A 26,631-nucleotide genomic window follows, 5' to 3' on the forward strand; every position below is an offset into this window, starting at 1 on the left:
ATGTTTGGCCAGTTTTATAATAAGCTAATTGTTTCAGAAATAGTGTTAATCACAATTCCGCTAACTCCCCAAATATTTTAATCACATGCAGTCACTCAATATAGTTCCAGACAACCGCTCCAAAAAAATCAATCAAGCTGATACTAGCGTATTTAGGGAGTGCTGTCTTTTAGGTGAAACATTAAACCAAGGCTCTATCTGGATATTCCAATGAATATTAAAAGATTTTTTGATGGTATTAGCGAGTTCTCTTGGTATTTTTGTCAACATTCTTACCGCAGCCAAGACCACCAAAAATAGATCAATTGGTCATTCATCCCATTGCTGTTTGTATTATGTTACTAGATGCAAGATGGCTGCAATGCATGTCCAAATAACAAGAACTTCAGTGATTTGTCATATATGAAGTGCTTTGGGTTCTTCTGATAGATATCAACTATTCAAGTTACTTCTTTCTTTCAATCCCATAAGAGCTTCAGTAGAATTGATGAATGAGATAGCAGAAGATCTCTGTACATAATAGGGGATTCCTGACAATATAGAATGTGTCTTGGTTAATGTGTGCAGTTCCATACCAAAACCTCCTCTACTGTGCCAAACAGGAAACATGCAATCAGACTTCGTTTGCCATTGTATTCATCAATGTTTGGGCATTTGAATTTATTTCAAATTCTCTGACTACACAGTTCCACCTTCAAATCTGCAGCAACATGTCAACATATCCACTGCTCATGGTGGAGGCTTACAGCAGTTTGAAGAAGATTTATTTTTGACCTTGCCCTTCTCCTGTAAAACAGCTCATTAAAAATGCAAAGTCACATTACAAATAATTGTGTTTTTGAAAATATATATTTAATATCTAAAGAGCTAAACCAAACACAAATTCTTCTAAATTACTGGGAGAGCAAAGAATTAGTCCCTCTCTCTGCACCACTAGCCCCAGTGTGCCTGCCACCCACAATGTCCCTTCTGGTTAGTGGCACCACTCTGCCATACTGGTGCTTCTCAGCACGAGACAGGAATACATTGATAGAAACCTTCTTGGGTACCTTGTTAAAATGAAGGGCATTTCTACAATTGCTCACATGGCAAATTCCTAATTTACACTGAACAAGTGGTTCAGGGCAAGGACAATACATTTCTCCCCATCCAATTATGAATCAGCACTAGCAGTTCAGAAACAGGTCGACCAGTTCCCCTAATGACTTAGTTGGTAAAGCCACTGTGTAACTAAAGCATAGCTTGCTCTTTGGTCTGTAGTGAGATATCTGATCTCAGCTTGGGTGTGACTACAATTGATGTGCTATTTAGTCTCATTCCTCACTATCCCCAGCAGACAGAGAGAAAAAAGGAACATAAGAAATAGGAGCAGGAGTAAGCCATTTGGCAACTCAAGATCAGGCAGGGTTCCCATTCCTGACAACTGTCCATTAGTTTGTACTAAAATGTGCATGAGAGCAGAATTAAGTTCCGTTCTGGTGGCACTCACAGTTGAAAAGCTTGGCACCACCCACGAGCCTAAAACACAAGAATGGTCACTTAGGTGAGATAGTGGAGCCTGTAAACCTGGTTCTCCAGCATGAGCATAGAAAAGAATAGAGCGAATTGGATTGGAAAAGGGGAGGTGGGTCAGGGAGGAAGGAGAAACAAAATCAGCTACTCCTTTGTTAGACGATGCTCAGCCATTGGATCCAAGACTTTATTTTTGAGCAACACAAAGTTTTCAGTCATCCATTTGAACGCAAACCACAGATTGTGTGAACAAATCCTTAGATTTAGGTTTTGGTCGCAGCCACCACTTCTAAAATTCCAAGTTTTTTTGTCTCAACATTTAACAAATCTGTGATTCTTTATGCATTTATTAAATGATTACACGACTTGTCAAAATATCAAGAATGTGAACAGAAACTCCAATATCATAGGAATCCTATTTGCAGATTGGTAAGCACCTGCTAACAGAATCCAATGATATCACCCAGCTAGTTTGCAATAAGTACTTAAAAATGGCACAATTTAATGCAGGTCAACTTTTGTTAGGCAAATAAAATGTAATTTCAAGTGCCCTAAAACAGTATGTTGGAAAAGGTTGTAAATTATACAAGTTGATTAAAGTAGCTGACAAGTAGTTTGTTTTACATTACCTAATTCATTACAATATAAAAAGCACGCATCTGCCTCACTTTTTAAATGCGTTTGTTTAGATCTCACTGTAGCAGCCATCATTGCATAGCCGAATTGGCAAAGATGATCAGTTCGAGGTGTCTGCGATTGAGAACTCTAGTATTAGGAAGTGAGGTGACTCCTCTCATCCTTTGGAAAACATATGGCGTCTACCCCAATGAATGAGGTTGAAACAAGGTCTTGCCACATAGGTAATCTATATACACAACATAAGAATTAGGTAGAGGAGTAGGTAGTGCGGCCCTTCAAGCCTGCTCCGCCATTCAATATCATGGCTGATCTTCAACCTCAACTCCTTTCCTGCCCGATCCCCACATCCCTCAATTCAGCTAGAGTCCAAAAATCTCTCTCAGCCTTGAATATACTCAATGATTCAGCATTCATAGCCCTATAGGCTGGAGAATACGAAAGACTCACAATCCTCAGTGAAGAAATTCCTCCTCACCTCAGTCTTAAATGGCCGACCCCTTATCTGGAGACTGTGACTCTCCAGATCGGGGAAAACATCCTCTCAGCATCTATCTAGTCAATCTCCCTCAGAATTTTATATGTTTTAATGAGATCACCTCCAATTCTTCTAATCTCCAGAGTGTATAGGCCCAATCTATTCAATTGCTTCTCATTGGAAAACACGCTCATCCCAGCGATCAATCTAATGAAGCTTTGTTACAGCACCTCCAAGGCAAGTATGTCCTTACGCAGATGAGACCAAAATTATGCACAGTACTCCAGATGTAGTCTCACCAAGGCCCTGTACAATTGTAGTAAGACTTCCTAGTAATCCAACACCCTTGCAATAAAGCCCAATGTGCCACTGCCTTCCTAATTGCTTGTTGTACCTGTATGCCAACACAGCTTCCTGTACGAGGACCTAAATCTCTCTAAACACCAACATTTAATAGTTTCTCACCATTTAAAAAAAAAATTCTGTATTTTTATTCCTACCAAAGTGAATAAACTCATATTTCCCCACATTATACTCCATCTGTCGCTTTATTGCCCACACACTTAACCTGTCTATATCCTTTCATAGGATCTGTGTTTTATCCTCACAGCTTACTTTCTCGCCTAGCTTTGTATCGTCAGCAAACTTGAATATTTTGCACTCGGTCCCTTCATCCAAGTTATTAGTAGATTGTAAATAGCTGAAGGAACTGATCTGTGTGGCACCCCACTAGTTACAGCCCGTTAACCCGAAAATTACCCATTTATACCTACTCTGTTTTCAGTCCATTAACCAATCCTCTATCCATGTTAATGTATTACTCCCAATCCCATGAGCCCTTAATCTTGCATAGCAACCATTTATGTGGCACCTTATCGAACGCCTTTTGGAAATCCAAATATACTACATCCACTAGTTCCCCTTCATCCACCCTGCTAGTTACATCCTCAATAAACTCTAATAAGCTTGTTCAACACAATTTTCCTTTCATAAAACAATTCTGCCTAATATTAAAATTTTCTAAGTGCCCTGTTACCACTTCCTTAATAAACATGCACTACTATTCAGTTGCTTGCTTTTCTGCTGCTCGTCATTAAAACAACCGCTCAAAAAAAAATCTGCTGCAAAAAACATTTTTGCTATACATTGGTGTTCTATGATGAAAGGATTCTACTAAAAATGTTTCACTACTACAACCACATCCTTTGCAGGCTGCTTCAGCGTTTAAACTTCCATGTTACTTGCATCTGGATTTGACCTCGCTCTGGTGTATTGATACCACTGTGTCAACTAATGTGTTGGACGTGGGGGGGCGGGGGGGGGAACTTGCCGCCAATTCTAACACTCAAGTCTCATCATTGCACCAACCGCTGGAAAAATCTACAAATTATCTTTGTAGACTCAAATTAGCCAATGAGTAACGTTTGTAGTATTTGACAAATACAACTTACTCCAATTTTAAAAAGGTATAGCTAACTTTCCAAATGGTTAAAATTCTGATCAGACATACTTGTGTATAAATCAGTCAGAAATGCCTTCAGACATTTAAAATCTAGAACTTGTGACCATGATACACCAGTTAGAATATTCCAAAACCTAATTTGTTATTCTGTCCTTCTGATATATACTTCTGATACAATAGTTTCCAGTATATCACACAAAACACAAGTAGAATGAAGGAAGGAAAGTAGCTGAGAAGGAAGAGCATTTATATAGCACCTTCATAATCTCAGGATGATCCAAAGCACTCCATACCCAATGAAGTGTAGTCACTGTTGTAATGTAGGGAAATGTGGCAGCCAATTTTTGCACAGCAGTCTATCACAAACAGCAATAAGGCAAACGACCTGATAATCTGTCTTTTTTTGGTGTTGGTTGAGGGATAAATGCTGGTTGGGATCTTTTATGTCCACCTGAGGGGGCAGGTAGAGCCTCAGTCAAAAGATGTCACCTTCAATCGTGCAGCACTCCCTCAGCATCGAAGTGTCCACCTAGATTATGCACTCCAGTCTCCAGAGTTGGGCTTGAACCCCTGGTCTTCAGAGTCAGAGGCCATGCACTACCATTAAGCTAAGTCTGACATTATAAATAGCAACCACCATTTTAAATGCAAGCAGTGAACATAGTACTGTACCACAAAGATCTACCCAGTCCAGGACTGATGAAGGAACTTGGGAGCATTTTATTCATGTTGGGCTCCAGTAGATGGATATTTAACAAGTTAAACACATTATCGAGTTTTCAAATTAAGATTAGGAGAACACAGCGCACCCCCTTAGCTGGCCATATAAATTTAGCTACTATGCAACTCAGATCTGGAAAACATGCTGTATATGTATTGCAGTATGTTCTTTGCAAAAATGTCTAGTGCTTTCTTAGCTGCTGCCAAAATTACTAGTTCAGGACCCCAAGGACCTAATTTTAACTCATTGGCCAGAACAACTAATTTGGGAATATGTTACAAAGTTAAAACAGAATCAAGCAGTTCAGCTAATATCATCCATCTCGTAACACTACCCAAGCCATTTTTTCATAGAAATATAGGAATAGGAATAGGCCATTCAGCCCCAAGCCTCAATCAGATCAGTATCTTAACTCCCTCTACCCGCCTTAGCTCCATAATCCTTCAAATCCATCAATCTCAGTATTTTTCTTAAAGAATATAAACCTTTTGCAGTTTGATTTTATTTCTTCCGCTATAGTTTGCCAGCAATTTCCGAATCACTATCGATATTATTCCAAACACAAAGCAATGGGGAGCATATTTACAACACACTTTCATCATATTGTGCCCTCAAAATCTCAAAGCAAACTAGTCAAATGTGCAGACAATATCAACATTGGGAAAGCACACAACTGAATCTAAAGAGATAGCCAGGAACTTACAAAATGAAGTAGGTAAAATATACAAATGGATAGGATAGTGACAAAATGAACATGGCTTATAGGTGCAAAGTATTGCATATAGCAATGTAAATCAAAGCAACATACAGAATGCATGAATGAGAGCAAAATAGCAACGGGTGAAACTGAAAGAGATCTGGAGTTTTAGCAGACTCAGCATTTATTAACAAAGCAAATGGAATTTAATCAAACAGTAAAGTTTGAGGAGGAGGAAGTTACAATCTGGTTAGACAACACCATACCTTCAGCACAATGTGATAAAAATAGAAGAGACTAGAATATATAGCAGCTCCATTAGCATCTATATAAAAAGCATCTATATAAAACTACATAATAAAAATATTCCACAGTGGAATGATTAACCTATTTCCCATAACAGATAACAGCAGACCTATGTATTTTCAGCATTGTTTTTTTTGTTTAAGATTTCCAGTATTTGCATGTATTTTTCTTTTCATCTCTTGAATACCACATTTTATATTAACATAAGAAATAGGAGCAGGAGTAGGCCATACGGCCCCTCGAGCCTGCTCCGCCATTCAATAAGATCATGGCTCATCTATGGACTCAGCTCCACTTCCCCACCCGCTCCCCATAACCCCTTGTCATTTAAGAAACTGTCTATTTCTGTCAAGGGAAATAATAAAGTCCAGAAGGCAGTGTAGAAGAGAGAGAGATACAAAACTGACCCCCAGTGTTAGAGGACTGAGGTAGGAGGAAAGTTGAGAAAGAGAGAGACTTTTCTGTCTTGAAAGGAAGCAACTAAGGGGGAACCACAGAGGCATAGATCAGGGCCTTCAAAAGGTGCATACCACTTCAAAGTATTGCGCAGGCTGGAGAGCGACGGCTGTGAAGAGGGCGACTGGATTGGACGTCACCATAATCCAGGTCGCTGATTGGAGCTTGGGCAGATACAGCAGGAGCGGCGAGTGATCGTGGAGCGACGTCATCGGGGCCCAGGAGAGGCGTGAGTTTGGGGCCAGAAGAGGCACGGGCCAGCCCACACTGCAATGTGTGTGTGCACTAGGTCCGTGCAGCAGAGCTGGTCTCCAGTCGTCTTGGTTAATCCTTGCCACTGGACCAAGACCTAGCTCTGTCAAGCACGTGTGGTGGCTGGCGTGTAACGGCCACCACACATTAAAAAAATCCACTTACAGGCATCGTCCACCTTTCAACATGTAGTGTAGGACCTGGAATATTAGGTCCTTCATTGAAACACTTTTGAACGCATCCCCTTTTGGCGAGGAAGCAAGTCATCCTCGATACGAGGAACCGCCTATGATGATGAGAAGAAAGTAAATATGAAAGAATATTACAACGTAGGTCATGGCCATGTAGGCCACTGCACCTGTGCCAGTAAAAGAACTAGGTATTTAATTGCATTTCTCTGCCCTGTCTCTTAACACTATTAAATGCTTTTCCAAATATTTATCCACTCCCTTTAACAGTAATTACAGATTCTGCTTCCACCCGTTTCTGATAAGGCATTCCATGTCCCAACTGAGATCTGCGCATAAAGAACTTCTCATCTTTCCTTTTGCTCTTTGGATGTTCTTAAAATGTACACCATCTGGCTTACCAAACAGTAGAAATAGTTTTATCTAATTCACCTAACGAAAACCCCGTATAATTTGAGCACCTCTATCAGATCTCCTCTTAAGTTTTCTCGGTGATAAGAACCATAGTTTCTTTTGTGTGTCCTCATCCATGTTCCCTCTAAACTGTGTGTGCACGGCCACACAGTAATCAGCAAGGTCCCACGCAGGCCACTCACGAGCTTTTAAATTGGAAATACTGCTTGTGCGTGAAATTTAAAAGGGACCACGGATTGAAAGAAACAGGCCTGCAGAACATAAGAGCAGTTTTCCCTGTAGGCTGCACTAACTAAAGCTTCTCAGCCCTGGTATTCATCTTCGCACATCTTTTCTTTACCTTCTCCATGGCCTTGGCATCCTTCCTAAAATAGAGCACCCAAAACTGAATACAATATTCTAAGTGCAGCCTAAGCAGTTAGTTGCACAGGTTTAACATTATCTTTTTACTTTGGTACTCTGCCCTATTTATGAAATCTACAATTCCAAATGATTTTTAAATCCAGTTTTAACTTTTCTTCCCACTTTAGAAATCTGTGTCTAAATCAAATCTCTGTGCTCTTTTACAATTTGATGCTTAGTTACTCCACTTATTCTGTTCCAAAATGCATCACCTTACATATCGCTACATTAAATTTAAACTGGCATTCCTCTGCTCAACCTACTTCCTCCTGAAGTTGTTTACGGTCCTCGTTAGATAACCACATTTCTTATTTTTGTGCCTGCATTTTTTTTTTTTAAATATTGCACCCCTTATGGTCTAATACTGACCCCAGGAAGACAGCACTATTTACAATCTAGTCCCAAAAACTTGATATTCATCAACACTATTTTCAATCCTCTGGTTAACCTATTATCCATTGTAACACATTCCCTTTAATATCATGCATGTATCTTCATTTTTTATGAATTAGCTTGCTAAGTAGGACCTTATTAAACACTTTCTGAAAATCCATATACACATCCACTGCATTACCTGTAATAATACATTTAATTAATTCCTCACATCTATTCCTTTTAAATGAGCAATTCATTTTATCTTGTATTATGACCTCTGGAAATTTGCCCACGAATGATGTCAGGCTAACTGGTTTATAGTTAGTTACTTTGTCTATCCCTTTCTCCCTTCCTGAACAGAAGTATTATATTGGCAACCCTCCAGTTCTCTGGTATAAATTCCATATCCAAAGATGCTTGAAACATTGAGGTTGAAGAGTTCTGCTAAGTTCCTAGGATGCATGCCATCAGGGCCCAGTACCTTTCCATATTTTGAACTGCACCATTAATTGCTTATTTCATTGTTTTACTCTTTCCTCATAACTTGTCATTCCCACTATCAATCTTCTGTGAAAATCAAGATAAAGTACTTATATATCACTCATTGTTTCAACCTCCTGGAGAAATTGTCCTTTCTCAATGCTAACTATAAACTTCTTGTGTGTGGTTAAAATCCTTTGTTGTTGGCTGCTCTTTCATTATACACTCTCATATAGAACACTACTACAAATTCAACTATAACATTAGGACAAGGGGACACAGGTTCAAATTAACTAAGGCTCCATTCAGGTCTGATCTAGGAGGAGGTTAAACTCCCAGACTAACTTAACAACTGGATTATCTGATGGGGAGGGGGAATTGAGATAATAAATGGGCCACTCCTACAGGAGTGCACCAGAAAACCTGTCTACATTATATATCTTTTACAAATGCATGATTGAGGCTTGAAACCACAATCGAACATCTGCTTAGGTATTTGAAATTTAATTCAGATGTGTCATCGCAGTTACTCTTATTAGCATTTTATATAATCCAGACACAACGAGTTTTTTTAAAACCTTGCATCTTTTTCAGCTATTGGGAAGCTACAAGAGGTGTCCGGTCCCACAGCATTTGTCATAGAAATTGTTACAATCAAACTGGATCAAGCGGACACTTAAAAATAAGTTAAAAATGATGCAATATGTATCACTTAAATTCGAAGCATAATCTAGCATTTCCGAAAAGGGTTCCCCAAAATAGTTGTAACAATTTCTATGACAAATGCTGTGGGACCGGACACCTCTTGTAGCTTCACAATAGCTGAAAAAGATGTAAGGTTTAAAAAAAACTCGTTGTGTCTGGATTATATAAAATGCTAATAAGAGTAACTGCGATGACACATCTGAATTAAATTTCAAATACCTAAACAGATGTTGAAGCTAATAAAAGGAGAAAGGATCCCCCATCCCCCAAGGAAGCGGGAGGGGAAGCAGGACGCTGGCTTGCGTGGGCGACGTATTTGCGGGCAAAGCGTGAACCCTAGAAAAAGGACAGAGATAAAGCGGTGCAGCCTCACCCACAGGAAGGAAACCGCAGCCAGACTCCGGCAGCAGCAGCGCAACCTCTACCTCTGCCGTGGCCACCAAGGCACATACATATCTTCCGACAAAATATGATGGCATTACAAAAAAAAAACAAACGTTTTATTTCCGATTAAAATGCGCTTCTCCTCCCCCCGCTGACAAATCCGGTCGGGGCCGTTGCCGGATCTCAATTTTCTCAATGAAAACGAAACCGTTCGAGTTTGCCCACACAAACAGTTGAGGGCGCAGATTATGGCAGGCTTCAGACTAACCTGCAGACGCGGCTCCCCGGGGCCCTTCCCCAGGAGCCAGCAAAGAGACCGCACTCAGATCGGGGGGGAGGGAGGGGGCAGCCGGCCGGCTAACTAACTCCACCCAGCCGCCTCCCAATGGAGACTTTATAAAGCGGAGGAGGGGGAAAAAAATGCACCCACACCCTCTGCCCCCACTCACTCTTGCTCCCAGTGGTCGCCATCTTGTGTCGCTACCGGTCGTTGCTGACCTCCTCTAGTCGTGACGTCATTAAACGCGGGAACAGGCGGCGGCGGGGGGGGGGCGCGCGCCGCTTCGCGGGCACGGCGACGTTGTTTGCGCCTGCGTGTGCGCGCCCTCTCCGTGGCCCCCTTCCGGGTGCTGAGCGGAGAGGCGCAAACCTTGTGGTGAGCGAAGCACTCGCTGCAGGACTTCAGTCAGTCTCTGCGGGCGGGTGGCTGCAACATTGCACCCGTGCATTGCAGCTAGTATATTGCATTTTTTTGCAATATCGAGCTGCCAGATTAATTAACACATATCTAAAGCTATTTACATGCATTTAAAGCTTTTTTGTATTAATTTAATAACATCGCAGTAACAGAAAATGCTAGCCGTCTCAGTAAATAGAAAAGACAGGTTAGGGTATGGTTTATAACCTTTGTCTTTTCTCCGGCTGAATGACCTAGTGTTTATTTCCAGCATCCTTGCTTTTGTTTCTGTTACGTATGGATAAAGAGTCAGACTGAACAGTGCGAGCTCAATGTAAAGTGTGACCATAGTCTTTTATTGCAGGTCTCCAGAGTGCCTCTTCAGCCTGTGAGGCCTCCTTAAATACCTGTGCTCCCAAGGCATTATGGGATCCCTTGGGGCTCCAGTGGATGAGTTCTCTGGTGGCTGTACAGGGTAAATACAAGTTTACATATATAACTGTTTCATATTGCCAGCACTGCACTTTGTCTCTCTGTATTAATATTTGTAGTGTTTGCCCAGCTGAGGGGATTGTGGTTGAACAATCTTGCCAGACAGAATTAGATTTGATATGGAAAAGGAGGGACCAGTCAAAGATGTACGTGCCTGGGGGGGAAAAAACTATTTCAATGAGTAGGAAAGGGACTTAACCCAGATAAATTGGAAACAAGTATGGCAAGATTAGACAATGGAAACTGTTCAAACAAGAGATGCTTAGGGTGCAAACGAGATGCATTGCCATAACAAGTTAAGAGGTTAGTCTTAGTCTTGTTCAAATTTAAATGAGACTTAAACAGAGGCACATAACAATTCTAATAACAAAAGAAAATCAAGCAGAATATAGAAAATAGAGGGGCAGTTTAAAAAAAATCATTTCAGGATAAGGGCGTTGGTGGCAAGGCCAGAATTTATTGGTCATCCCTAGATGCCCTTAAAAAGGTAGTGGTGAGCCGCTGCCTTGAACCGCTGAAGTCCACATGGTAGAATTCTTTATTAAGATAGAGAGTGACATAGTTAATTCAGAAACTAGGGTCCTAAACTTAAGGAAAGCTAACTTCGACGGCATGAGGCGTGAATTGGCTAGAATAGACTGGCAAATGATACTTAAAGGGTTGACGGTGGATAGGCAATGGCAAACATAGATCACATGGATGAACTTCAACACTTGTACATCCCTATCTGGAGTAAAAATAAAACAGGAAAGGTGGCTCAACCATGGTTAACAAGGGAAATTAAGGATAGTGTTAGATCAAAGGAAGAGGCATATAAATTGGCCAGAAAAAGCAGCAAACCTGAGGACTGGGAGAAATTTAGAATTCAGCAGAGGAGGGCAAAGGGTTTAATTAGGAGGGGGAAAATAGAGTATGAGAGTAAGCTTGCAGAGAACATAAAAACTGACTGCAAAAGCTTCTATAGATATGTGAAGAGAAAAAGATTAGTGAAGACAAACGTGGGTCTCTTGCAGTCGGACTCAGGTGAATTAATACTGGGGAACAAAGAAATGGCAGACTAATTGAACAAATACTTTCGCTATGTCTTCACGAAGGAAGACACAAATGACCTTCCAGATGTACTAGGGGACCGAGGGTCTAGTGAGGAGGAGGAACTGAAGGATATCCTTATTAGGTGGGAAATTGTGTTGGGAAAATTGACATGATTGAAGGCCAACAAATCCCCGGGGCCTGATTGTCTGCATCCCAGAGTACTTAAGGAGGTGGCCCTAGAAATAGTGGATGCATTGGTGATCATTTTCCAACAGTCTATCAACTCTGGATCAGTTCCTATGGACTGGAGGGTAGTTAATGTAACATCACTTTTTAAAAAAGGAGGGAGAGAGAAAACAGAAAATTATAGACCGGTTAGCCTGACATCAGTAGTGTGGAAAATGTTGGAATCAATTATTAAGGATGAAATAGCAGCGCATTTGGAAAGCAGTGACAGGATCGGTCCAAGTCAGCATGGATTTGTGAAAGGGAAATCATGCTTGACAAATCTTCTGGAATATTTTGAGGATGCAACTAGTAGAGTGGACAAGGGAGAACCAGTGGATGTGGTGTATTTGGACTTTCAAAAGGCCTTTTGACAAGGTCCCACATAAGAGATTGGTGCGCAAAATCAAAGCACATCGTGTTGGGGGTAATGTACTGGCGTGAATAGAGATTTGGTTGGCAGACAGGAAGCAGAGAGTCGGGATAAACAGGTCCTTTTTGGAATGGGAGGCAGTGACTAGTGGAGTGCCGCAGGGTTCACTGCTGGGACCCCAGCTCTTTACAATATACATTAACAATTTGGATGAAGGAATAGAGTGTAATATCTCCAAGTTTGCAGATGACACTAAACCGGATGGCGGTGTGAGCTGTGAGGAGGATGCTAAGAGGCTGCAGGGTGATTTGGACAGGTTAGGCGAGTGGGCAAATGCATTGGCAGATGCAGTATTATGTGGATAAATGTGAGGTTATCCACTTTGGTGGCAAAAACACGAAGGCAGAATATTATCTGAATGGGGAGGTGCAATGAGACCTGGGTGTCATGGTTCATCAGTCATTGAAAGTTGGCATGCAGGTATTGCAGGCGGTAAAGGCAGCAAATGGCATGTTGGCCTTCATAGCTAGGGGATTTGAGTATAGGAGCAGAGAGGTCTTACTGCAGTTGTACAGGGCATTGGTGAGGCCCAATCTGGAATATTGTGTTCAGTTTTGGTCTCCTAATCTGAGGAAGGACATTCTTGCTATTGAGGGAGTGCAGCAAAGGTTCACCAGACTGATTCCAGGGATGGCTGGACTGACATATGAGGAGAGACTGGATCAACTGGGCCTTTATACACTGGTGTTTAGAAGGATGAGAGGGGATCTCATAGAAACATGTAAGCTTCTGACGGGACGGGACAGGTTAGATGCGGGAAGAATGTTCCCGATGTTGGGGAAGTCCAGAACCAGGGGACACAGTCTTAGGATAAGGGGTAGGCCATTTAGGACTGAGATGAGGACAAACTTCTTCACTCAGAGAGTTGTTAACCTGTGGAATTCCCTGCCGCAGAGAGTCGTTGATGCCAGTTCACTGGATATATTCAAGAGGGAGTTAGATATGGCCCTTACGGCTAAAGGGATCAAGGGGTATGGAGAGAAAGCGGGAAAGGGGTACTGAGGTCAATGATCAGCCATGATTATATTGAATGCTGGTGCAGGCTCGAAGGTCTGAATGGCCTACTCCTGCACCTATTTTCTATGTTTCCTGGCGTATAGAATGGGAATTGCTACCTCTAATAATCTAGTTATACTGGTTAGTTGAGAAGTAGGTAAAGTAAAATTGGCTAACTTTTAAAACTTGACGTGACAGAAATGTTTGTGTTTTTCACCCAATTTTTTATCGATGCCCATTAAAACTTAACTGGAACAGCGAAGTTCATTGTACTAGGGAGAAAGACATCGAGTGTCTTGCTGGCCAAGAGTAGATCTTTACTGTGGGTTTCAATTTCAAAAGAAATACTAGAAGACAGTGCATTTATATTGCCCCCCTCAGTTTACCTGTTGCCATAATGGGAATGTGCTCCACGATATATATGAAGCTTTACACAGTTTCGTAAAGAACAATTTTTCAGTAAGATTTAAGAAAGGAAAAAAACTGGCGCTATCGCTTTTAAAAGTGTACTGCAGAAGTCCTCAAAAAAAGAGAAAAAAGACACCCAGAGAAAAGTTGGTTAATATGCTAAATGGAAAAAAACAAAAAATAATTTGTTTGCTTGTCTAGGTGTTCAGAAAAGACTCTGCTGGAAGACCCGTTGATCTGTGTCTGTGAAGTGGAGGTTAAGAAGAGAGTCACAAGCACAGAAAAGGCAACCTAGTTTTTGTCACAAGAGTAGTGCTGAGGCAAAAAGACTCCAAAGTCAGAATGTAGTGGAGTTGGTCTATTTAGTTGAGCAAGGTGACCCACTGATGTGGATGGTGCAGAGTGTTTTATGTTGTTACGTGGAGATCTGTTGCATCACTTGAACCAAGTGAAACTGATCATGACTACTGCAAGGTAAAGCAGCTGAACAATTCAAACCAAGCCTTGTCACTTCTGCTGTCAACTCGTTCCACCTTTGGAGAGATTGAAGAAATACATGTGCAAAAGACACTGATACTCAGGTTAGGCGATCGCTGAAGTGAACAACCTGTTAATTAGTTTTGCAGATGTTGGTTGAGGGATGAATGTTGGACATTCTGCCATGGCATCTTAAACACAGTCGTAGCCTCAGTTGAAGTATAATGTGAGGTTATTCACTTTGGTAGGACGAATAGAAAAATACAAGGATAAGGGGTAAGCCATTTAGGACCGAGATGAGGTGAAACTTCTTCATTCAGAGAATTGTGAACCTGTGGAATTCTCTACTGCAGAAAGTTGTTGAGTCCAGTTTGTTCGATATATTCAAAAGGGAGTTAGATGTGGCCCTTACGGCTAAAGGAATCAAGGGGTATGGAGAGAAAGCAGGAATGGGGTACTGAAGTTGCATGATCAGCCATGATCATATGGAATGGTGGTGCAGGCTCGAAGGGCCGAATGGCCTACTCCTGCACCTATTTTCTATGTTTATATGTGAAGGTATTCCCAGTGCAGTTAGGTAGGAACTTCAGGATTTTAACCCAGCGATGATGAAGGAACAGCCATATATTTCCAAGTAGGGATGGTATGTAACTTGGAGGTGATGGTGTTCCCATGCACCTGCTGCCTTTGTTCTTCCAGATGGTGGAGCTCACAGGTTTAGGAGGTACTCATGAAGAATTCATGGGAGTTGCTGCTGCGCATCCTATCAATAATGCACACTGCAGCCATGGTGCGCCAATGCTGGAGGAAGTGGATGTTTGAGGTGATGGATGGTTTGCTGATAAATATCGTAAACAGAAGGGAAGCTGAATATATAAATAAAGGGGAAAAGAAAATTTTAGAAAGGGTAAAAAGGGTTTGAAGAAAGACTAGCAGGTAACACAAAGGGAAAAATAAAAGGATTTTCAAAACATAAAAAGTAAAATGAATAGATAAATCATAGATTCATTGAAATTTAGAGCACGGAAGGAGGCTATTTTGGTCCATCATGTCCATGCCGGCCGACAAAAAGCTATCCAGCCTAATTCCACTTTTCAGCTCTCAGTCCGTAGCCCTGTAGGTTACGGCACTTCAAGTGCACATCCAAACACTCTTTAAATGTGATGAGGGTTTCTGCCTCTACCATCCTTTCAGGCAGTGAGTTCCAGCCCCCCCACCACCCTCTGGGTGAAGAAATTTCACCTCAAATCCCCTCTAAACCTCCTATCCTACCAATTACTTTAAATCTATGCCCGATTACTGACCCTTCTGCTAAGGGAAATAGGTTCTTCCTACCCACTCTATCTAGGCCTGTCATAATTTTATACACCTCAATAAGGTCTCCCCTCAGCCTTCTCTGTTCCAAAGAAAACAAACCCAGCCTATCCAATCTTTCCTCATAGCTAAAATTCTCCAGTCTAGGCAACATCCTAATAAATCTCCTCTGTACCCTCTCTAGTGCAATTACATATTTCCTGTAATGTGGTGACCAGAACTGCATGCAATAATCTTGCTGTGTCCTAACTAGTGTTTTATACAGTTCAAGCATAACCTTCCTGGTCTTGTATTCTATGCCTCGGCTAATAAAGACAAGTATTCCCTATGCCGCCTTAACCACCTTAACTGCCTGACCCGCTACCTTCAGGGATCTGTAGACATGCACTCCAAGGTCCCTTTGTTCCTTTACACTTCTCAGTGTCCTACCATGTAATCTGTATTCCCTTGCCTCGTTAGCCCTCCCCAAATGCATTACCACACACTTCTCTGGTTTGAATTCCATTTGCCACTGTTTTGCCCACCTGACCAGTTCATTGGTATCTTCCCGCAGTCTACAGCTTTCTTCATTATTAACCACACGGACAATTTTTGTATCATCTGCAAACTTCTTAATCATACCCCCTACATTAAAGTTTAAATCATTGATATGTACCACAAAAAGCAAAGGACATTATAAATGATAGGGACCATTAGACAGCCATGTTCTTAGCACTGGCAAAGACAACAATTACTTATCTTTAATTTTCAAAACAAATTACAAATTTGTGCTTTGATTAGAAAATATAAATTTTTGATCTGCCAATGCCAAACCACCACCAGTAAAAGGGCCTTGGCCTCTTTATAACTGTAAAGATGTTAGGTAATGTACAAAGTCTACTTTCTATTCTGAGAAAGGATGATCAAATGGTACTTCCAGGTTCAACACAATCAGACTGCTTGTGACATTCAACCAGCATGGATTCACAGAAACAGGAGATCTATAGTGATCTCTGAAGTTCGACATATAGTCAAAGTATGTACATCAAAGAAATTAAGTAGGAACTTCAATAAAGTATGTCTTTCTCCACTATGCACAAAATCTTCCATCTATAGGCAATCTATACAAAATTTTTTTTACATTGATATAGAACCTCATTGCTTCCTCAATCCATCACAAACAATGAATTACTGTTGAAGTGCAGCCACTTGTTATGTAAGTAAACATTTCAGCCAATTTTATCGTAAACACTAAATGAGAAGAACGCCCAGTTAATTTGTTTTTTTTTGTTGGTGGTGGTGGTTTGAGCTAGGAAAGTAAGCACACAAAGAATCCCCACTCTTTGGATAGTGCTGTGGCATCTTTAACATCCACACGGAAAGGCAGTTGAGACCTTGGTTTAGCATCTCAGTTGACAGATTGCACCTGCAACAACATAGCACTCCCCGAGTACTGCACATAGGTGTCAGTGTACTAAGTCCTGCAATGGAGCTTGACCTACAACCTTTTCACTCAGGTGAGCATGCTCCCAACTGACAGTTGTCAACAGTTTTAACTGAAAGTTGCAGTTTTAATGCATACCCTGCTGCAACCTAGATTATACTAAAAAGATGTCTTACAAACCAAGAACAGACGGTAGACATGGGCCACAATCATTTACCCTTATGGGCAGTTCCTGCAGTCCATTTCTAATCTCCATACTCTTATAGCCAAGGGTCGCAAGCTGCAGCACACGACTAACCTCGTTGTACACCATCAGATCTGGCTCTCATTATCTATAGTATCATGCCTACCACTTCTCATCAAATTCTTCTATTACTCCAAGATTATCCTGGAAGGTAAAGGCAATTCCAGACTCCTTTTCTCCGAACATTCTTCTCTCCAGCTTCAACTCCAACATCAAATGTGAGAAGCTCTGGGTTTGTCTCAAAGATTGAGACCATGAACTAGGCGGCCTTTTCCTCCCTTAATCAGCCCTCAGCAACACCATCTCCATATCAGACAAAGTTTCTCCCCAATTTCCCATCAGGGCCCTCACCAATCTCCTCTTTCATTCGATCTATGTCTAGACCCAATTCATTACACAATCATCCCTCTTCAGCTCAAAGTTCACTGACATCAGTGGATACCACTGGCTGTGTTCCTCTTGACACTTCAAGGCTACCATCATTAACCCCCTATTCAAAAAATCCACCATCATTCCTTCCATCCATCACCCTATCTCTAAACTTCCTTTCACTTTCCAGTCTTTAAATGTTTTATTACCAATTCTTCCATCACGGTCTCTTCAAATTCTTTCAATCCAATTTCCACCCTGCCCACAGCCGTAAGACTGCCCTAGTGAAAGTCACCAACAATATAGTGTGACATTTATTGCAGTATGCTGTTCTTCTTTGTACCCTCTGTGCTATTCGACACAGTCAATCACTCCATCCTCACCCACCATCTTTCCTTCCATGGTCCTGCCCTAGCGTGGCTCTATTCCTATTAATCTCAACAAAACTATTACTTCAACTGTAATGGCTTTTCCCCCTGCAGTCCCCATGGGCGTGTCCTTTTTCCTCCTATACATGCTTCTCTCCGCAACATTTGTAAACACCAGCTCAGCTTTCACATGTATCCAGTATCCTGATGCCACCCAGCTAGCTCTACCTCTGCCATCACCTGTGATTTTTCAGCCACGCTGTTGTCTAACTGCTTACCTACCATGACCAGGATGCAAAAAATTTGTTTTTCAGCTCAACTTAATCAAAATTGAAGTCATGTTGTTCATATTCCACCAAAAACTTACAAACAGGAGTTCATCCAAAACTCTGGCATGGACCAGTTGGGCGATTGGTCTGTTTCTGTGCTGCAAATTCTATGTAACTCTATTCATCCATCGCACACTGTCCTGCTCCTCTATTGGTCCTCTCCTCACCAACTATCATTGCAACTGTACCCACCCCCCAACCTATGCATTTAGATTCTTGTGAATTCATGTCTTAATGCTAAGGTAAGATCAAGTGACTGAGCCAACTCCTTTACACATCTCTGGGAGATTTTCTAGAATATCTGATCTACTGCAATTGATGCATTAGGTTATAATCAAACTGCAGAATTTAAACATTACAATTATATCATACCGACACAGGCTTTTGCTGATGTACAAAGCAGTAGAGGTGGTGACCACAACACAAACACATCTGCAGTACAGCAATACTGAAGATATTGGCAATTCAAAAGATTTTTCCTTAGAAACCTTCTGACCTAAATGAACTTTGGCTAACTATTCAAATACTTTTGTGACATATTATATCCAGATGCACAACTATAGAGTACCTCTAACTTAGAGGAAATTCAATCCTTAATAAATCAAGTTTTTTAATAAATGGAAGAGCGACACACCCCTCCTCCTCCGACAAGTAAAATAACTGGACACATTTTGCATTTGATCACAGGATTTTAATTTTTTTCCAATTAAGTTTACTTCAGCAAGTTATAAAACTACAATACACGTTTTCCATACCTTAGTTCAAGTGCTCACTGTATCTCACTTATACTCTGAAGTTAATCATGAGCAGAATGCATCAGATCATCAGGGTCAGGTCTTCACAACCTAAAAATACGGCTGTAACTAAACCTTTTTGGGGGTGGAAGAAAAATATCAAAGCTCTGGACATATCCAATAAAGCTTCAGAACTTTGACATTAGTGCGGAGTATAAAGTAAGCATGATCAGGGTTAGGAAAACAGGAATGATTCCAGAAGCTTAAAATCGGTCAGATCAAAGCTTTTTAATTGAACATGGCTTGCAGGGACCAAAGCTTTGTTACAGCTCTAATCTTTGAAATAATACATTTTAAAAAACCAAAACATGCATTCAGCTGCATGGTTTGAGTGTAAATTCCTCTTCCCTTTCAAAAATAATAACCACAGACCATGCACAGTAATGCTGATTTGCCCAATACAGTGGTATGAACATTTCTCTAGCTCGTGTTTTTTTTCCACAGCTAGTTTTTAAAAATCACTGATACCGAGGAAAAGCATTTCAGATGTTACACGTTCAGTGAAACATAACTTCAATTTCATGCTATCTTTGTAATATGTGCAAAAAAGTCAGTTACTTCTTCAAATATGTCTGATTCATTAACTTTAATTGCTGATGTATATACTGTGTAACAAAATAATCTTACCACCGTGCAAACCATATACAGGAGTCACATTTAATTAGTTTTATTTAAATGTATTGCTGGTAACTATCGTGCTCATTAGAAAAAGAAATAAGAAAAATGTATTGCCCAGGAATATTATTTTTTGGGGGGTGGAATTATTAGAATACAGTGATACAAGACAGTAAGGTTTAGCTATGAAAGATATGCTAAAGCTTGGGAAGATGATAAGCTAGTAAAAACAAAATCAACTGACAGCATTAAATGTAAGTCCTGCATACACAAAAACAACAGTTGCTTTGCCAAAATGAAAGCAGTTAAACTTAATCTTACAAAAGTAATGATAAACCAATACACGATGTATAAGTTTTGGATCCCTTTCATAGCTAACCCATCATTGGGCACTTTTTTTTTAATTGTCATTTTTATTTTCAATAATCAGAAGTTTGCTCAGCAGAAAACTTGTAAGAAATTTCAATGGCTTATATTTGTATAGTGCCTTTTACATAGAAAAACCTACCAAGGCCCTTCACAGAGTCAAGCCAAAGGAGGAGATATTAGGAGGGCTCACCAAATGCTTGGTCAAAGAGGTGGGTTGTAAGGAGGAGAACGAGGGAGAGAGGCAGATGGTTTTAGGAAGGGCATTTCAGAGGATGAGGTCTAGATAGTTGAATGCATGGCTGTCAAGGGTGGGACAAAAGGCCAGTCAGAGGAACAGAGAGTTCTGGAGAAGGGTTGTGGGCTAGACAAGGTTAGAGAGATTGGCGAGGCAATGAAGGGATTTGAACACAAGGATGAGAATTTTAAATTGGAAGAGTTGGAGGACTGACCAATACAGAATTGATAGATGAGTGGAGTCTGATGTGGGATAAGATACGGGCAGGAAAGTTTTGGGCGAGCTGAAGATTAAAGGATGGAGGATGGGAGTCTGGCTTGGAAAGTGTGGAATAATAGAGCCTGGCGGTGACAAAGACGCGAGTCAGGGTTTCAGCAGCAGATGAGCTAAGACAGGGGTGATTTTAAGAGGTGGAAGTAGGGGGTCTTTGTGATGGAGAGTATATGGGGTTGGAAGCTCAGTTCGAATAGGACACAGGGATTGCTAGCAGTCTAATTCAGCTTGTAATAGCCAGGAAGGGGGATGGAGTCAGTGGCGAGGGTAGAGCATTTGTGGCAGGGGCCAAAGATGGCTTCAAAGACTGTAGAGAAGACAAGGAGGAATAATGCATCATGGTCAGTTATTGAGAATGCCATTTGTGACTTTGGTTAGAGCTGTTTCAGTGATGTGGCAGGGCAGAAACCAGATTGGAGAGATTCAAACATGTCACTACAGGAAAGATGGGATGGATTTGGGAGGCAGGTAACAATACGTTCAATGACTTGAGAGGAAAGCAGGTTAAAGGGGGGATAGTTTCCAAGGATAGTGTAGTCAAGGGTGTTTTTATTTCCTCAGGGAGGTGAAGATTTCAGTTTTGAAAGGGAGACAGTCCCTGAGGAGAGAGAACCATTTACAATGTCAGCTAGCATACAGACCAGGAAGGGAAGTTGGGTGGGATTGGGGTCGAGAGAGTAAGAAGTGAATTTCATTTGCAAGATGAGCTCAGAGAGCGCATGAGGGAGATAGGAAAGGAGACAAAGGTGCAGGTTCACTGCTAGGGTAGGGGGAACCAGAGGGTGGGTTTGGCTTGGTAGGCAAAGAGAAGCCTGGAATTGTGACAGGAGAGTAGGAAGGCAAAGTAAACAAGAGGCGAGAAATAAAATGATGACTGCAAGGGAAGGGGACAGGAACAAAGTGCCCGAGAGGGACCAAGGGAGGGAAATAAAAGGAGACAGAAGTAATGGGCTCAGGTCTGGAGCAGCAGGAAACATCTGCATGCGAATGAACACATAATTCAATACAATAAATTGTGTACTTTTTCATAAAAAAGAGCTGGGAACTTATTGGAGTATTCCTAAAAACAAAAATTCCCTCATCATGGTTAGTGAGTAAATCCAATACGTATTATACAAATTTGCTAGTCCTCGGAGTGGACATCCTTTATTAATTCAAATCATGGTAACATTTCTAACAAGGCAGGCTCTGAGTTGCCAGTATAGTTGGCCTTGGCTTTATTTACAGTAGTTACACTAGTATTTAAGGAGGGATATCAAACTATACAGGCAATTTTTACTGAATGACCAGTAAAATGCATATATTCCTTAATTCTAAAGCCTGTATTCACAAATATTTACATGTATTAGGAATGGTTCAATGTGTTATTTGGCAATTATATTTGAAGCCTTAAGTACATCAAGCCATCTCACCAACTGGTACTGAAAATCAATAATAAATGTAAATTGCTGATGATGTGGAAAGTGCTGTATATTCCTAGGTCTTATAACCTATGGTGGAGTGCTTTTTGGTTTTCAAACTTTGTTAAAGCTTCCAGATTAGTTCCTTATTGTAAAATACTGGACAGCTGAATGGAGACATTAGAAATATTAATATTGTGTTACTCCTCAATGCAAGAGCTAAATTCTTATATTTTAAGCAGCTGTAATAAAAAAAGCTTCGAGATCTCAGGCCAAATTGTTTATCACTATATGCAAGCACTTGTAAAGTATGACTTTAAATTCAACAATAACTAGTATGCAGCAGTTTTGAATTTTATATATACACATTCAAAATAATACTTTAAAGTTAAATATCTCTGGCAAACAAAAGTATTTTTAAGGCCTTGTCAGTATTATAGTACACAAATAAGCAAGCACCATATGGACACCACTTTTTTGTGGCATTTCCATCCCAAAGATTTACCCTCTTGAAATTCCAGTATTTCCACAGCTATATGATGGTGTCCCTAGAACATATTTTGATTGACCTAGTTAACTTAAATTCAAGTGCAACACACATTCTATATGCTCATATTACACTATGTGAACGTTAACTTGAAAAACAGAAATGGCTACACCAAAGGATCACTATTCAAATACATTCAAGTTCCTTCAAACATCTTCAGTTTTATGAGCGTCCTTATTTTTGTAGTAGTATGTGCTTCCAGGATGCATCTTCTTCAGATTGCAGTTATAGATTTGGCTGGTGCAATTAGTTGGCAAAAAGTAGTTTAAAAAGTCAAAACATTGGCAAAAGGTTACTATGTTTTCTGAGCCCACTTGAAATCATCTGCTCTGGGTTTGTTTCCAGTTAATCCTTGGATAATGTCCTCTAGAGTTTTCCAGAATCCTATTTTCTCCAGAGGATAGTTTAACCAACCTTAAAAGATTAAAACATAAACATTACTGTACTCAATGTTAAAAAGGACAGACAGAATACTTTATGTTGTTACCAATTGGCATCATTAATTAGAAAGAAGATTCATTTTTCTTTCAAATACTACGTTTAGAGATAGTGGAGTCTGGACATATGCATTCATTTCACACCTGACTGTTTAGTAGCTCTGTTATTTTTCACTAATGTATTTTGCATTTTCCCTATACTTCGGACACTCCACATCATATGCAGGCTTAGATATAGTCAGATAACCTGGTCCCAGGCTTCAAGCAACACCACTGTTGAGCCAGTCACAAGGGAATCTGACCCACAGAAGTGCTCTCCTCCAAGCGATTGTAAAATCTCCACTAAGCACCTCGCTAGGTTGAGAACTCAACACATGGGCAGTCATAGAAATTAACTCTTGGCCTACTTTTCCATGACAGGGAATTAAAAGGTGTGTTGACATTGCATTGACATAGCCATATCTATAATGGAACTTTAAAACATTGGATTTGAGGAAAGTCTAACATTATTGTTCCTATGAACAATTAGCCCAGCTTCCTCCCTTTACTTCACTCCAAAAGCCAGATTGTTAGACCACAGCATCAATATAGAAAGTTGGTTAGGATTTTAGTTGTATAGCTACAAATGCACAAAGCAATTAGGAAATTGAAGCAACAAATGCAAGTTTTAAAGTCTATATATAGCTGCCCAATTCCAACTGCTGACCTGTGGTAATACAGAAGTAGGTTTCATGTGGAGATACGTGATGAATACGATGATGTTTCCGGGGTAGAATGATGTGCCAATCCTGTAAAAAGCAGACCCATGAAGGAAGTCCAAAGTACGTATGAGACCATTTGTGAATCTGGTTGGTCAGTGTCACAAATAATCCAAGAGAAAAGACATAGCACTCCCAGGGATATATAGCATACATCGCCTCTGTAGAAGGAAATAGATCTTAATTAGAAGCATATGAGCAGAAAGACACTAACTACCAATGTTTTGAAAGTGCATATATGCATACCACGCCATTATTCACCATCATGACAATATTTTTTCTAAGTCACCGTTTATTTTACACAACCGGTTTAAAGATAACTACAGATTTGTAACCACCTCTTAACTATTGTCTAGAGTAAACGCTTGCGCGGCAAGAAATCAGTATTTATATCTAGTGAATCTTGAGAATTCTATGGTCTTAGAAATAAAGGACTCAAAATTTTTGAATCTAAGCATTCACATTTTGGTTGCAAAATTCAGCTTCGTGATCAAATGCATGCCAGTGCAGTATTGGCTGCATTTAGAATAGCTGCAATGAAGACGTAAAATGTGGTAGAGCTACGGCATCAGTGCAAAACCTTAACTCCACCAGCCGAGTTCAAGTCTGCAACACAAATATTTAAGACTAGTTAGTTTCCACCAACCAGTTTACCAGTGCATATCCATCCACAGCACAAAATTGCTCCACAATGTGGTCGTAAGCAGGCTAACTCAAAAGCTTCAGGTTATAGATGTGGAAAAAAAATTACATTCCTTGTCCTGTAGGGGGTATTCTTGAGGGACAAGACATTATGGACTCAATTTTACCCAAGCCATTTTTTAACATATTGCCAGAGTTACGCCCATTTTTCTAGGCCAGAAATACTCAAAATATTTGTGCCAAGTTTCCCTGCTGTATTTTTCAAAATTGGTGCCGCACAGCCTGTCGCCCTGGATGGGGGGGGGGGGGGGCAGTGGAGCCTACTGTCTGCGCCTAAAATACGATGCTGCATCTTCTGCGCATGCGTGAAAAAAAGGAAGTTTTTGACATTATTCCTATGGGCGCGCACGCGCAGTACAGCTCCCGGTCTGCAATCGACCATTTTTTAAGAGCCAGTTGTGTGTGAGGGAATATTGAATGCTGTGTGAGAACATTGGAAAAATCATAGCTGCAGCAATAACAAGATGCAATGCGGTGCAAGGACCAAGAATTTCTTACAGGATGAAGTGGAAGCACTAGTTACTGTGATTGAGGCCAGAAGGCAGGAGCTGGACACCAGCAGAGGTCACATAAAAGTTCCACCAAAGAAATGAAGAAACACTGGAACCAACTTGCAAAAGATTACTATGCAATGGTGACCACCCCAAAATCTGAAGGCCAGTGCAAAAAGTGGCAGGACCTTGGTCAAGTAGTTAAGTGTAATATTTTCATTTATTCAATGCAATTATAATATAAATGTGACCAGCTGTATATGGCCCACCCAGCAGAAAGACACCCTCTCTAAAAAGTTGTATTTTCATCTTTACAGAGGAAAGTGGCACATAACAAAAGGGAGAGAACTCGAACAGGAGGAGGCCCGGTAAATCTGCAGCCACAGACACACTTGGAAGAGAGGGTCGCTACTTTGATGGGTCCTGCCTAGAGAAAAGCAACTACCACTGCACAAGCTGGGCCCACACTCTATGGAGAGGATAAGTCCTGCAAATTCCACAGTCTGGCTTTGCTAAATGCTAAGTACCACGCGGGCTAGCCATGCTTCGGTTCATGGGGATGTCTCCATCAGCTAGGCTTGGATTGATGCAATGTGCTATCATTCATCGTAGTCCTTCAAATCAGCCTGCACTGTGTGAGCCTACTCATGCCACCCTGCCCCCTCCTCTGCAGCTAACCATTTGTTGTTGTTATATTTTGCTGAACTTGAGGCCAACCCTGATGACGCAGATGATGATTCAGATGAGGACGAGCCTGAAGAGAACATCTTCCAATCCCATCTTCCAGACCAAGAGCATGGGGTTGAGGGGGAAGGGATGGTGAAGCCCCCACTGTTGTACTTACTTTTGAGGAGGTGCAGGTGCCGCCCATTGAGGTGCCAGCCCCTTCCCTGACTAGTGGTTTGAGTGTTGGTGGGACATTCCACGGTTTCCCACCCTCCAATGCTGCGGATTCCAGTGGGGTGCAGCGAGGCACATCTAGGCCCCACCATCCGAGGCTGCGGGTCCCACTGGGATGCTGCGAGCCACACTAGGGTGAGGAGGGGAAGGAGAGCTCGACCACGTGCTCCTGAGGTGCAGGATTTAACTGATGTGGTTCATATGATGGCAATGAGTGCAGAGAGCACTGACCTTAGGCGATCACTCTTCAGTGTGGTGGTGATGAGTTTTCGGGACTGTCGGGAGAAGTAATAACACTCAGGAGAAATGGGAACAATGTCCGGGACTATGAGTGAGGGAATATCTCGTCAGCTGAAACTGTGTCAGTGAACAAGAGGGAGGGAATGTTGCAGGTAATTGAGACACTTTTGCTCAAGATGAGGGAGGGAATGTTGGAGTTAGCTGCTGCAATAAGGGAACACGCCCAGACCCCGCAGCCATTGACAGAAGCAACTGCCACTCCCAATCTAATCCCCAGACCAGCCTCTGAAGAGCCCCAAGCCGGGCCTTCCACATTGCTGCCTGCAACCCCCCCCCCACCCCCTTCAACAGGTGCGCATTACCAGAGATGTTCGGAAAAATAAGCTTGGTACCAACCCCAGAAACACTACGCCACTGCCTGCGGAGTTACCAAGACCAAGCATGGCAGGCAGTCTTAGAATAAGGCGGAGGAGAGATGGGTGCAGCATTTCTTTGCTGCTGCTGTTATTATTGTTACTGTTGTGGTCAGTGCTTTGATGCTGGGGATGTTGGCCTGGTCGAGGACGCCAACATTGGTGCGTCTGTCCTCCCAGGGGATTTGCAGGATCTTGTGGAG

At 41.3% G+C, this 26,631-nt stretch overlaps 1 protein-coding gene across 2 annotated transcripts in view; it reads right to left on the bottom strand.

Moving 5' to 3' along the window:
- Window positions 1-26,631, bottom strand: part of LOC139277494 (ubiquitin-conjugating enzyme E2 variant 1-like) — a 79,762-nt gene that overhangs the window by 22,587 nt on the left and 30,544 nt on the right. The window contains exon 5 of one of the 2 annotated variants that reach the window (XM_070896010.1): window positions 23,631-23,843. In XM_070896010.1, the coding sequence (XP_070752111.1) occupies window positions 23,631-23,843 (213 nt within the window). Of the gene's footprint in view, window positions 1-9,917; window positions 10,005-23,630; window positions 23,844-26,631 lie in introns of those variants that run through there. The other variant, XM_070896009.1, reaches the window with a different exon arrangement.

Source organism: Pristiophorus japonicus, chromosome 12 (genome assembly GCF_044704955.1).
Source record: "Pristiophorus japonicus isolate sPriJap1 chromosome 12, sPriJap1.hap1, whole genome shotgun sequence".
NCBI lineage: Eukaryota > Metazoa > Chordata > Chondrichthyes > Pristiophoridae > Pristiophorus > Pristiophorus japonicus.